Source organism: Astyanax mexicanus, chromosome 11, assembly GCF_023375975.1.
Source record: "Astyanax mexicanus isolate ESR-SI-001 chromosome 11, AstMex3_surface, whole genome shotgun sequence".
NCBI classification, from domain to species: Eukaryota; Metazoa; Chordata; class Actinopteri; order Characiformes; family Acestrorhamphidae; genus Astyanax; species Astyanax mexicanus.
In genome coordinates this window covers 51123975-51138750 of record NC_064418.1, presented here as the reverse complement: position 1 = coordinate 51138750, position 14776 = coordinate 51123975, and the positions used below count along the sequence as shown (strand labels likewise).

The 14776-nt window shown below is 32.9% G+C and overlaps 1 protein-coding gene across 1 annotated transcript in view; it reads right to left on the bottom strand.

Moving 5' to 3' along the window:
- The window catches only part of ttn.2 (titin, tandem duplicate 2), a 285809-nt gene that overhangs the window by 196075 nt on the left and 74958 nt on the right, over positions 1–14776 (bottom strand). The window contains exons 58-70 of the mRNA XM_049484655.1: positions 13539–13820; positions 12206–12484; positions 10647–10925; positions 9013–9300; positions 8624–8902; positions 8042–8323; positions 6742–7020; positions 6314–6595; positions 4657–4935; positions 4233–4520; positions 3057–3335; positions 1521–1799; positions 54–332 (exon numbers count right to left, since the gene is read on the bottom strand). Coding sequence (XP_049340612.1) covers positions 54–332; positions 1521–1799; positions 3057–3335; positions 4233–4520; positions 4657–4935; positions 6314–6595; positions 6742–7020; positions 8042–8323; positions 8624–8902; positions 9013–9300; positions 10647–10925; positions 12206–12484; positions 13539–13820 — 3654 coding nt within the window. The remainder of the gene's footprint in view (positions 1–53; positions 333–1520; positions 1800–3056; positions 3336–4232; positions 4521–4656; positions 4936–6313; positions 6596–6741; positions 7021–8041; positions 8324–8623; positions 8903–9012; positions 9301–10646; positions 10926–12205; positions 12485–13538; positions 13821–14776) is intronic.

Here is a 14776-nt window from a genome sequence, read left to right as displayed (position 1 = left end):
TAAAAAAGAGATTTAAAGATGATAAAAGAGTGAAGATCTTTAGAAAAGATCACCTTGCACGGTCAGGTAGCAGCTGGTGGTGGCTGATCCGATGCTGTTCTCTGCTTTGCAGGTATACTCGCCGATATCGGCTTTAGAGGCTTTGGTTAGTTTCATGCAGGCCGTGCCTTTGGAGAACTCAATTCTACAGGTGGGAGATGATCGGACTTTGCCGTCTCCTTTAAACCAGGACACCTTGATGTCGGGCGTACCCGTCACCTGGCATTTCAGACACACCGCATCTCCTGCGGTCACCTCCATCGCTTCCAAACTCTCAGTAAAACAAGGAGGCTCTAAAAATCACAAATATCAACCACAACATGTATAAAAATCAGGATTTAAAAAGCTGTTCTCTCTCTGTATGATATTTTAGGCTACACTGAAAAAAAGTGCGTAAAATTTACTTTAAAAAAAAAGTTTCGCAACTTTCTGCAAATTTCAGATCAATTTAAGTAACTTCAACTCAGTTTCAAGACTTAAATGTTACACAGAGTAAATAAGTGAACTGAACTTCAGTCAATCCTTTCTTTTAGTAAACTTTACTTCATTTATTTTTACTGAATCAATCCTTTCTTTTAGTAAACTTTACTTCATTTATTTTTACTGAATCAATCCTTTCTTTTATTAAACTTTACTTCATTTATTTTTACTGAATCAATCCTTTCTTTTAGTAAACTTTACTTCATTTATTTTTACTGAATCAATCCTTTCTTTTAGTAAACTTTACTTCATTTATTTTACTGAATCAATCCTTTCTTTTAGTAAACTTTACTTCATTTATTTTTACTGAATCAATCCTTTCTTTTAGTAAACTTTACTTCATTTATTTTTACCGAATCAATCCTTTCTTTAAGTAAACTTTACTTCATTTATTTTTACCGAATCAATCCTTTCTTTTAGTAAACTTTACTTCATTTATTATTACTAAATCAATCCTTTCTTTTATTAAAATTTACTTCATTTATTTTTACTGAATCAATCCTTTCTTTTAGTAAACTTTACTTCATTTATTTTTACTGAATCAATCCTTTCTTTTAGTAAACTTTACTTCATTTATTTTTACTGAATCAATCCTTTCTTTTAGTAAACTTTACTTCATTTATTTTTACTGAATCAATCCTTTCTTTTAGTAAACTTTACTTCATTTATTTTTACTGAATCAATCCTTTCTTTTAGTAAACTTTACTTCATTTATTTTTACTGAATCAATCCTTTCTTTTATTAAACTTTACTTCATTTATTTTTACTGAATCAATCCTTTCTTTTAGTAAACTTTACTTTTAGTAAAGAAAGGATTGACTGAAGTTCAGTTCTCTTATTTACTCTGTGTAACATTTAAGTCTTGAAACTGAGTTGAAGTTACTTAAATTTATCTGAAATTAAATTTACTTAAAAAAAAAGCAAATGCAGAAAGTTGCGAAAGTAAATTTTAGGCATCATCTCTTTTTTTTTTTTCAGTGTAAAGAGACCCTGAGACAGACCTAAGATGGACACGGTGGCGCTGCAGGTATCTTGTCCGGCGTCGTTGGACACCTGGCAGGTGTATTTCCCAGCAGCCTCTCTGTCGCTGTTCAGACACTCCAGGATGCAGGAGCTCTCGGTGGTGGTGATGTTGTGTTTATAAGAGGAGAAAATCTCCTGATCGTCTTTAAACCATTTCACCAGGATCTCAGGGCTCCCGGCGTACGTGCACTCCAGTATCATCGACTTCCCCGTCTCCACCGAGAGGGTCTTTAACTTCTTAACGAAGCGCGCCGCCTCTGAATATATACAACAATCCGTGCGTTTATACAATATACAAAATAACCCTTTACTGCACACAGCAATATATACTTAATATTTAATAAGTATTAGAATTAATAGCGTATAAAAATACATATAAGATGAAAATATAAGTGTATTTGAATCTGCATGATGTATTGCATTTGTATGATTAAATTAAAGCATACAGTCTAAAAGTATATCATTTTTTTTTTCATTTTCAATTAATATACAGTAACTATAATCAGTAAAACGTGTAATAAATATCAATTTTTACTTTGCATCTTGCAAATCTCATTGTTCATCATTAATACATTTTAAAATAATTTGCAATAAATGAACAAATGAATAAATAAATAAATAAACAGATAAAGGCCTACTAATAGTTTATTTGTATTAGTCGAACTGGTCAGGAAATGTAGCTGTGAAATATATTTATCTATAAATAAAGTTAGAATTACGATTTGATGCTTTTTGTTTTATGCTTAAGAAGCATGAAACAAGCATTTTAAGAATTTTTTTTTGTTCTGTATTTTTAACTTTTAAACAGTTCAATTTGACTCGTAATATAAAAGAAGGCTAAAATGTTACCAAAAAGAGCTCTTGGTAACAAAAAATGTAGAAGGTCTTGTACAATTTAGAAGAGCTTTTAGGATTAGTCCTGGAGATAAAAAACTAAACTAGCTACTTTTAAAAGTGTATTTTAGCTTCTACAGCTCTGTTTTAAATAATGTAACCATTCAAATAAATACTTGAATTAAAAGTTTTACATTCTATACAGATATTTATAGAACAAAATGGTAAATTACAGGTTATAACATTATACGTTATAAGTGATAATATTTACAGTCATGTGCTCTTTATAAAAATAAGAAAAAAAAAACTAAAAATGAGTTGCTCACTGATTTTATCTGATGTAATCTTGTTTTGTATCAATATTCTGAAATGTGAGACACATTAATATTAATATATTAATTAAAACATATATTACAAAAAGTAAACTTTGCTGATTTTAAAAATTTAACCAATTCAGATACATAAATCTGATTCTTTTTGAGTTAATGAAACATCCAATTTTAATTTTTGGTTCTAAAAATGTATAGATCTTTTTTTTTTATCTGAAAACTAAAAAAAAAAAAAAACTCAAATTTGAAAATGTAAAAAATGTAATTAAAATACAAACAAAATGCAGATTCAAACACTTATATCAGAGTATTATTATCTGCTGCCTGAACCTTTTTTTAATCTGGACTAACCTTTAACAAACAGAGAGACAGGTGAGTTCTCCTTCCCTGCATCGTTAATAATCTGGCAGGTATATTCTCCTGCGTGAGATTTATCGATTTTAAAGAGCTCCAGAGAGGCGACGTCTCCCCGCAGGGTGATTTCACAGCCTCTACCCGACACCATCTCCTTCGTTCCTCTGAACCATTTCAGTTTTAGTGGAGCGCTGCCTCTCACCGTGGCCGTAAACGAGACATCTGACCCCGGCAGAGCCTCCGCCGGCTGAGGCGGCGTCACGAACGACGGAGGTTCTGCAGCAAACGCCAAGAAATACCAATACATTACACACCTGAGAACCACACCTGTTCCAGCTTCATTTAAATAACTACAATATCTACTTTTACAGTAATAAAGAACAAAATCTAATGTATTATTTTTTTTGTCACATACATTTTGCCGAAATATTACTTAATTATTGTGCATAATACATTTTATAATACCTATTTTGATTTAAAGCTTACTTTAACCTATCAAATTATGTGAAGTAGTTGAATAAATAAAAAAAGCTCTAAAATATGATTTTAAAAATGACTTGTTTAGTACATATTTCTAAGGCAAACCCTTCAATAAATTAACTAAAATACTAAATGTATATTCTGTTGTAAAACTCATAAATGTAAGAAACAAAATCTACATTATTATTATTATTATTATTATTATTATTATTATTATTAATATTATTATTATTATTATTATTATTATTAATATTATTATTATTATTATTATTAATATTTTCTGTCTTTTTCCAATACATTTCACTTAACTATTATATTGTGCATAATACAATTTTAAAAATTAAGTTTAAGCTATCAAATCATTAAGTATCTAAAATAGATAAATAAATAAATAAGCAGCTCTCAAAAATATGATTGAACCTGTTTCAGTGCAATTTAAAGTAGCAAATATGGAGAAAAAAAAGAATCTACTGTACTAGTATTATTATCTATCTTTGTAAGATAATTTTTGCTTTTATACAATTTGTATAATTAATAATAATATCTATTCTGATTTTAAGTTCATTTTAAGCCATCTGATCATTTAATTTATCTAATCATCTAATTATCTACACAAATCCAATATTTAGTCCTAAAATAAACCTGTTTTATTTCTGGAAGTTATTTGTGAATGATAATAAAACAGGAGGAAACCTTTAACGGTGAGGCTGGCGCTGGTGTCGGCCGTGCCGGCGCTGTTCACAGCTCTACACCTGTAGGATCCTGAGTGGGTGAGTTTGAGGACAGGTAGGCGGAGCGTACAGGTGTTCTCAGTAAAGCTAATCTCGTAATTGGGTCCGCTCTGGATCTCCTCCTCATCGTGGAACCAGGTGATGGAGAGAGGAGCAGAACCCGACACCTTACAGTCCAGTTCAATCGATTTACCCACAATGCTCTGGGTGTCCTTTATCTTCCGGGAGAATGTGGGCGGGATTATTTTATCTGTTTAAATAAGATCATCATTAAGCAGGGCTGAAATCAAACGCTTCAGATTCTACTTTCTACGTTTGTGTTTTTACCTAAAATGTAAAAACAGGACTAAAACTAAAGCAGATATTTGAGATTTTAATATACTAACCCAAAACAGTCAGGTGCATTTTGCAGCTATCGCTGCCGACCTCGTTCTTGACCTCAAACGTATATTCTCCGGTATCGCTCCTCTCAGCGGAGAGCACTTTAAGACTGGAGATCCGTTTAGAGAAGCTGATTTTATATTTCCTGCCTGAAGAAAGCTCCACTCCATCTTTATACCATTTGGGTTTGAGCTCTGGGGTTCCAGATACGGTGCACTCTAAAGCCGCGGCATCGCCGGCGGTAACACTGACCGATTCAGTTTTATCCGTAATCGCTGCAGGTTCTGGAAGTGAGTAGAATTAAGAGTAAGGTGTGTTTTATTTTTACGTAAAATACGTCTGTTAGAGTAGTTTTATATGGATGATCCACTGGAGATGTAGCATAGATGCTCAACTAACATTCAGGTAACAGTCGACCAACATCCAACTGAATATATTTTAATGCAGCTCAAACATAAATGATTCTGTATAGAATCCCAAACATTACCCTACCTTTAAACTTAACTAAAATCTAAAATCTAACACATCTAAAATTCAGCTGAATATCATTTTAACATACTTGAGCTCTACACTCAAAAATAAATGATTCTCACACCTTGACGGTATCAATAAATCAACCCTAAACTTTAAATTAACCTTAAAACATATCCCTACTTTCAAACTTAACTAAAAGCTAAAATTGCATCATCTAACATTCTACTGAATATCTTTTTAAAAGCAACTAAGCTCTGAGATTTAACATAAAAGATTCTCTATGAAATCTAAATCTACACCAAACCTTAGTCTTAACTTTAAATCAACCCTTAAAACATTACCCTACCTCTAAACTTAACTTTAATCTTAAATCAAAAACTTAAAGCATAAATATAATCTAACATTCAGCTGAATATCTTTTAAAAGCAGCTCTGAACTCAAACATAAATTATACTGTATGCAATCCAAACTTACAACAAACCTAAATGGTAAATTTAAATCAACCCTAAAGCCTAACCCTACCTCTAAACTTAACCTAAATCCTAAATCAACACAAAACCCAAACCTACTCGTGGTATACGTTATATAAGATTGAAGTTGGTAACACTTTATAATAAGAGCGTGATCAAATAATTTACATTTAGCCCTCTATGGCATAGCAGCAAATCAAACCTTTTCATGCCATACTTTACATTTTTTTTAATGTATTTATATACTTAGGCTTTATACACAAAAGTGTAATAAATAAAAATAGGTATATGTGCAAGAAAATGTTGTTAAAGAACTATGTTTTCTGTTTATACTCTTTACACATTCTTGAGTGTTTTTTATTTGCTGCCTTTAGTGCAGTTAGACAACTTTTTAATTTTTAAAGATTTATCCTGATGAAGCGGTGGTTTAAGTTCGCAATATATATATTTTTTATATATACCATATATATTTTTGATATATTTCCTTCAGTATAGGGTTACTGGTCAGCTGCATGTAATAGCCTTTTAATAGACTTTAAACAGACCTTTTTGAATGTTAGTTGAGCTGCATCTACAAAGCATTCACACTGGGACCATCCGATTGAATAAAAAAGCTTTTTTTAAGGTCAAGAAGTGACGCAAAGTTGTGTAAAGGAAAGTAAAGAAAGTAAAAAGACAAATTCAGCAAGAGAACATCAATAAAACATGGACTACACACCTAGGACGGTAAGGTTTGCCATGCATTCCGCCACTCCGGCGTCATTTTTGATCTGGCAGGTGTATTTCCCAGCGGTCGTTGGATCAGCTTTGAAGATTTTTAGCGTGACCTGGTTATTCTCAAACGTAATTTTCCTATTGTCTCCGTCTCGGAGAATGTGGTCCTTGTCCTGAACCCAGGACACACTGATTGGCTCAGAGCCTTTCACTGTGGCCACCAGGGTCACCTCCTCGCCGGCTACGGCCGTGGTATTGGTCAGTTTCTTGACAAAGACTGGTGGTTCTATACGGCAGGGAAATATAAGTATAAATATAAATATAAATATAACAAGACATAAGAACACATGAAGATGTGTAGAGCTTAAAGCTTCAGCTCTTCCCAGAGTTTAGTTTTTTCGTTTTTATTCCAGTGTTTTTTTTATTACTAACCTCTGAGTTTGACAGATCCCTGGCAGGAATCACTTCCCACATTATTTGAGGCTTTGCACTCGTACTCGCCGGCGTCCGCCGCCTCCAGACCCAGGATGTGGAGAGTCGCCGAGTGACCCTCAGACACAAACTTGTATTTTCTACTCTCCTTCAGCTGAGCGTTCGCTTTAAACCAGCTTATCTCAAACGGTACCGTTCCCTTCAGCTCACAGTTAAGACTCACGTCTTTTCCCTTCAGTCCCTCAACAGGAGTGGGGACTTTGTGGAAGGTTGGTGGTTCTACAAATGTTCAAATGTTAAGCAGTTAGCTTTAATATACTGTAAACTAGAAGTACATCGCTGATGATACAGCAAGCAGCAAGTTTCTTATCATTCTTATCGTCACTGTGGGACAAAAACAACGGGTTTGATTTGTCTTTAGGACAAAAAAAATAATCAGATTAAACATTTGCACCAAATTCACAATTTAGTCACAAGGACCAACAGAAATGAACCAAAATTAAACATCAACATGCTATATACAGCTCTGGATTTTGCTATTTATAGGTTTATGTTTGAGTAAAATGAACATTGTTGTTTTATTCTATAAACTACAGACAACATTTCTCCCAAATTACAAATAAAAATATTCTCATTTAGAGCATTTATTTACAGAAAATGAGAAAAAGATAAGAGAATGAGATAACCCTGGTTTTTAATCACATTTTAATTTCATGCATCTTGGCATCATGTTCTCCTCCACCAGTCTTACACACTGCTTTTGGATAACTTTATGCTGCTTTACTCCTGGTGCAAACATTCATGCAGTTCAGTTTGGTGGTTTGATGGTTTGTGATCATCCATCTTCCTCTTGATTATATTCCAGAGGTTTTTAATTTTTTCCATTTTTTCTTCAACAGGTTTGCCAACAAGACTTTAAGTGTCCTCAATCTTTAGAGAGAATCTGGGTGGTACAGTATAATTTTGTCTGTTTAAAAGAAATCTCATCTGAAAATCTCATCTCATGTTTGCTGTTAGATGCTAATGTTATGTGCTAATGCTAATAGTTAAATAAAGTAAGAGTTAAAGCTTCTACTTGTTAACTTGGGTTATCTGAAAACGGTATTGTTAAGGTTATTCATTTTGGTCATTTCATTTTGAAAGTTTAGTCATTTTCTTATTGATTTTGGCTTTTCCTTTAAATTTGGCTCTAAATTTTTTGAAATTCGATGTTTTAGTCCGACAGCGACGTGCAATACGTGAATCATATTTTGCTGTGAATTAAAAAAAGAAAAACACAGTGTTGAAGATCTCGCCCAACCTTTGACTGAGAGAGTGGTGCTGCAGCTCTTAGTTCCTGCATCGTTCTGGGCTTCACAGGTATAAACCCCGTCATCAGCGTGACTAGTGCTGGAAACCTCCAGCACCGCCACCGAGCCGTCGAACACCATCCTCACGCCGTCACCCTCCGTGACCACCGCGTCGTTTTTATACCAGCTGATTTTTAAAGGGGCGGTTCCTGTGACTTTGCTCTCGAGCCGAAGTGGCTCACCCATCTTTATGTGCTTTGTGGCTGGAAGTTTCTGAACGAATTCAGGAGGTTCTGCAAAAGGAAAAGTTAGGACACGTTTATCGAGAGACAGATTGTTTAAAAATGAAAGTGGAGGATGGAGGATGGAGCTTCGGTGAAGACGAGAAGACATGGCTGGATGAAATGACTGAAATGGAGACTAGAAAAGAAGCATTTTGATTTTTTGAGGAATGGTGAAGATAATGATGATGATGATGATGGTGATGAAGATGAAAAGCCACATACAAAACACACAATGTATAAGCCATGTAAAACACAACATAAATGGTGGAAGATGATAAAAGCAAAGCCAATAAAAGAATAAAACCCGACCTTTCACCAACAAGCTGGTGGTACATTTCACCGTACCAGCGTCATTGCTAACTTGGCAAGAGTACGCTCCACTGTTCGCAATTCCCACAGCGTAAAGATCTAAGAAGCATGAAAGGCCTTCAACACCAATAAAGCATGATGGTCCAGTTATCAGTTCTGTGTCTTCTCTGAACCATTTCACTGTAAAGGGATGCGTTCCTTTAAAAGTACTCTTAAAACGTACAGTGGTGTTGGGTATAACGGCCTGGGGTTCGGGCACCACCACAAAGCTTGGAGGCTCTGATAGTTTTGAGGAAGGAAAGAAAGAAAGAAACCTGTTAAAGATCTGAAAATAATCAGGTTAATCATCAGGTTATGTTCTGTGCATTCACTGCATTCTCTCGTCTGACCTTTCACTCTCAGAGTTCCACTGCATTCGCAACTGCCTGCTTTATTCGTGAGTTTGCAAGAGTACGTCCCGGTGTCGGCCATCTCGAGACGCTCCATCTCCAGAGACACGCTGTTGTTGTCCTGAACCAGCTTGTGTTTGGTTCTGCCGGACAGTTTAGTCCCGTCTTTAAACCACTCGACGGATATCGGGAGGGAACCTGATATATTGCATCCGATTTTTACCAGAGAGCCTAGAATCTCCTCCATATCACTCAGAGGTTTGATGAAGGTCGGAGGAATTATTTGCTCTGTTTGCAAAGTAGACAAAGTAGACGTCAAAAAGAAGTAAAAATAAAGTGCCAAAAATAAAAAAATATATATATAAAATCTCTTCTAACTAAAAATAATGATCTCTACAGTAAATATACGAGGGCTGCACAGTTTATCATCGATATTGCAAAATATTCATATAGCGAGACGTGCAAAGACGTTTAAAAAAAAGTATTTAGTTTATCGCTTATCTTCTAGGTTATCTTTTTTATGTGTCCATACTGACTACTGTATTTATCGGTTCATAAACTTAAAGTATCTTTTGATTCTAAGCAAACAAACAAACAAACAAACAAACAGGGAACAGTCCCTCAACAGGAGGGGAAACTTTGTGGAATTTGCAATTAGCTTAAAAATAAACTAGACATCGCTGATACAGCAAGAAGCACGTCTGAGAACAAACAGGATGTTTACGTGTTTTTATCATTACTGTGGGACAAACACATTGTGTTTTTTTAGTCCTTAAGATTTAGATATTTGTCACAAATTCATCATTCATGATAAATGCACCAATATACTATTCAAATATACTATTTCAAAAGTCGTTATTTTATCTAATTTTAAACAACACAAAACACAAGACACAAAGCAAAATAGTCATATAGATGTAAGACGTGCAAAGACATGTAAAACATACATTTATTTTTTCGCTTATCTTCTAGGTATCTTCCATATATCCATGCTGATTAATGTAAGTATGTTTTGATGCTACTCTCAACAATCAAACAAACAAACAAACAAACAAACACACACAAATTGAAGAGCTTCTGTAAGTCGCTCTGGCGACTATGCATCTAATCAATGCTTTTAATAATATATATAGTATAATATACTATTAAATATAATAGTAGATATAATAGTAGAACATACACTATAGTGTGTTTTGTATATAAAACACACACATACATATATATATGTGTGTGTGTGTGTATATATATATATATATATATATATATATATATATATATATATGTGTGTGTGTATTTCAAAATACATTTTTATTTACATGTTTATTGTACTATTATATTTAATACACTAAATTGAAAAAAACAACACGAAACAACATGACAAGACACGACAACGAAAATCATGATGCGAAATGGTGACAAGACACAACATGACAACATGCTGATGTCATGTCTTGTCATTTTTGCTTTATTTTGCAAAATATATCGCCGAAAAATAATATTTGCAACATCCTTATTTTCCAATATTGTGCAGCCCTAGTATATATATTATTATTAATACAATTTTTATATATATATATATATATATATATATATCATATTATATGCTGTATACCGTACAGCAACAGATCACTAACCTACGACATTCAGAGTCACTTCACACTTGCAGACGCTGATGTGATTGGACACCTCGAACAGGTAAGATCCTCCATCCTCTAACTGCACAGACTGAATCTTAAGGTTGCTGGTGCTATTACTGAAGGCCAGACTGTGCTGTCTGGATGGAATCACCTCCTTTCCACCTTTACTCCACTTCACCTTCAGCTCAGGAGTTCCTGTTACTTTACACTCAAAACTGACCGGATCTCCAGCCGTTACATTTATGATTTCTGGCTTTTCAACGATCTGAGGAGGCTCTGAGATCGAAAAGCAACAGGAAACAAGCGAATACAATCAAATACAATCAGATATCATGTGGAAATTAAGTTATAAAGGTATATAAACTTTATGTCAGGGGTCGGCAATTACGTGAATTTCAAGCCATTATGTGAAAAAGTGTCACAAAATTCTGTTTTTGGAAAATGTAGTGTAATGAAGTGTAATGGGATGGAGCTACAGGACTAGTAGCTCTCCAGCCCAGAAGGTTGTTGAACCCAATTGCACAATTTGAACAGTTGATCTCAAAGCAGGTAAACCCAAGAAGAAAGGAATAAACAATAAATAAATAAATAAAACACACTGCTCCTCACGCGGGATTGAACCCGTGTCGTCAGGGTCACGTTCCAATACATTACCCCTGCCCCGGCTAGTGAATTGGGACATGGCCAGAAAAAAAAAACGCCCATATAAGGAGATTACATTATAACACAAAAATGCTTCTTGTTCCTGTCTTTTCTAAGAAGCTCACTTCTAGTATATACTTTGTTGTGTATAAAAATATATTTTATATTCTGTACTTAATTTTTTGCATGTTACACATTTACTTCAAGGTTTTTATGTTATTTAACACAGTATCCTATACTTTACTTACATTTATTTTTTCCTAATTATAATTACAGAGCATTGAAATACATACATACACAATACATTTTATAAGTGTTATAATAATGTAATACCTAAATATATTTTTAAAACATTTTAAAACCAATGTAGTCATTTAATTTACTTTCTAAAAAGTTACATACGAAGATACATTGTACTTTATGTGAACTACTGTAACAGTTGTTTTTAACACACTTTGCTAAAAATGTACAAAAGTATATTTGGAAATGTAGAAGTATTTTAGAAGTTTATTGAATAATTGAATAAGTCTATTTTTACACTTTTTAACTACACTATATTCAAAGTTTATTTTCAAACCTTTGAGGGAAGCATAATATTAATGTACTTTTATATATATAAATATAATATATTTTAAGCAGGTACATAAATCTGATTTTCATATATATTTTCATACATACTGTATATTTCAAGTATATTTTCAGCATATTTAGACAATTAAGTATATATATATATATATATATATATATATATATATATATATATATATATATTTTTTTTTTTCCATCAGGGTATTTCAAACATCCTCACAGGCCAGATGTTTCATGCTTGTCTATTGCCGACCCCTGTAAACGTAAAAAAAAAAAAACGTAAATTTTAGGTAAAATACTTAAAATTAGCAGCGTAACTAACTAACCTTGCACCAGAAGAGTGGCGAAACACTTCTCCTGCCCCGCCTCGTTCACCGCCTGGCAGGTGTATCTCCCACTATGGTTAGATTCACACACAGGAATTCTTAAAGACGCAACGTTTTCCTCAAACTTTCTCTCGATTTTAGGGTCTTCCAGGATCCAGGTTTCGTCTTTCTGCCACTGTATGGTGAGAGGGGGCGAGCCCCTCACGATGCACTTAAACTCGGCTACGTTCCCCAGCACCGTCGCCACGTTCTGAATCTTTTCTACAAAAGACGGCGGCTCTGGGGGGGGGGGGGTGGCGAATTCAAGAAAACAAGGATTGAACACAAGGAATTTAAGTTGGCGTAAATGCTGTAAAAGTCAGTTATAAGCTTACAAAATATATACAGAGTATCTGCAGGTACGGGAAAATGAATTTAATGAATTTAAGGGTGTTTAAAACTGTTTAAGACTTTAAAATTGTTTTTAAAAACTGTTTAATCACTCAAAATTAAGACTACTTTAGAAATAACCAACTAAAATGAAGAATAGTTCACATTCTTTTAAGCTTAGTTTACCATCATTACCATCATTCAGCTCTGATTAACTTGGATATTTTAGAGTTTTAATTGTTTTTAACAGTTTTTAACACCATTTTTATATGCTAACACTTAAATCTAAACCTAAACTCAAAATTATAATAAAACTTAAATCTAACCCTTAACCTAAAATTATTTTACACCACATATCGATAATGTATCACAAACAAAAGCGATATGATTTATCATTACATCAATACTTTCTCTCACCCCTATTTTTAAGACTGTTTAAGCCAGGTTTTAAGACAAATTAAGACTTTTTATGTTTTTAGAAATGTTTAGTATGCAATAAAAGTGGCAAAAGTTCTGACACAATAAAATAAAATCCATATCATGATATCACGAAATTCTGGAAAGTATTTTGATATTTTCTGTGCTTACTTTTAATTGTTTGTTTAGATTTAGTTTAGTTTAATGCAGTAAATATGCTAAACTTTATTTATTAGTATTTTTTGTTATTACCTAAATGTACCACTATTTTGTTAAGATTTTCTTTGGCTACACTTTTTTGTTTTTTCCTGAATATATGAAACTATTCTTATATTTATTCTAAAACTTTAATATTTTTGTTGCATTAAAATTAATTTAAAAAAGTAATGTTTTGTCATATCGCCGAAATATCATTATCGTGAAAATACCCTTAAATATTTTAAATATGGTATAATATTATTATATGTTAAGTTTTTAAGGATCTGCAGATACGCTGTATATAGAATTACAAAAAACTGAAAGAAATAAAATCAAACTATGATCCAACCTTTAATACTCAGAGTCGTCCGACACGAACAACTTCCAACTTCATTAGTAATAATACAGTTATATTCCCCGACATCCAGAGCGTCGCACTTCTGCACGTCTAGAATCATCACTGATCCGTTCTTCTGAGAGATCAGGTGTTTAGTACTGGCTTTTATCTCTTTAGAATCTTTCTGCCAGGTGATCTCAAACGGAGCCGTGCCTTTAACCTGACACTCAAACAGAGCATTAAACCCGTTCACAACTTCTACAGGACTGAACGGCTTCACAATCACCGGCGGCTCTGAAACATTACAGGAATAAATACACGACATGAAATCTCTTCTAGTTAAAAGTACTCTAAAAGCACTGCGCAAAAGTTTTAGGCACCTAAGAAGAGAAGAACTCTAAATCAATTACAGCAGCTTAGCAATAAGAGTGTTTCAGAAAAACAACACAAATACAGTAAAAAGTAATTTTATAATTTCTTATTCTGAAGAAGGTAGTTCATTTTCTGTAGCAAGACCGAAGAACAAATCTTACTTTACCATCATTTAGCTCTGATTAACTTTTATATTTTAGAGTTTTAATAGTTTTTACCAGCTATGAAAAAACACCACTTTTTGTACAAATATTATACAGTATGTAATTATTGTGGTATCAATTTAATTTAATTTTTAATTTAATTTAATTTTAGTTTTAGATTAAAACTTAAATCTAAAACTAAAATTATATTAACACTTAAATCTGATCCTAAACCTAACATTATACTAAAACTTACAATCTTAATCTAAAATTATATTAAAACTTAAATCTAACCCTAAACCTAACATTATATTAAAACTTAAATCTAAAACTAAAATTATATTAACACTTAAATCTGATCCTAAACCTAACATTATACTAAAACTTAAATCTAAAACTAAAATTATATTAAAACTTAAATCTAACCTTAAACCTAACATTATACTAAAACTTACATCTAAATCTAAAATTATATTAAAACTTAAATCTAACCCTAAACCTAACATTATATTAAAACTTAAATCTAAAACTAAAATTACATTAACACTTAAATCTGACCCTAAACCTAACTTTATACTAAAACTTTAACATTAACCGAAAACTTAAATCTAACCCTAAGATTTAACTAAAACCTACACCTAACCCTAAAACCAACCCTAACTTCTAAAATGTAGAGTTATGGTTTCGGACTTGGTTTAGGTGCATGGTTATATTCAATAGAGAATCTTTTACAAA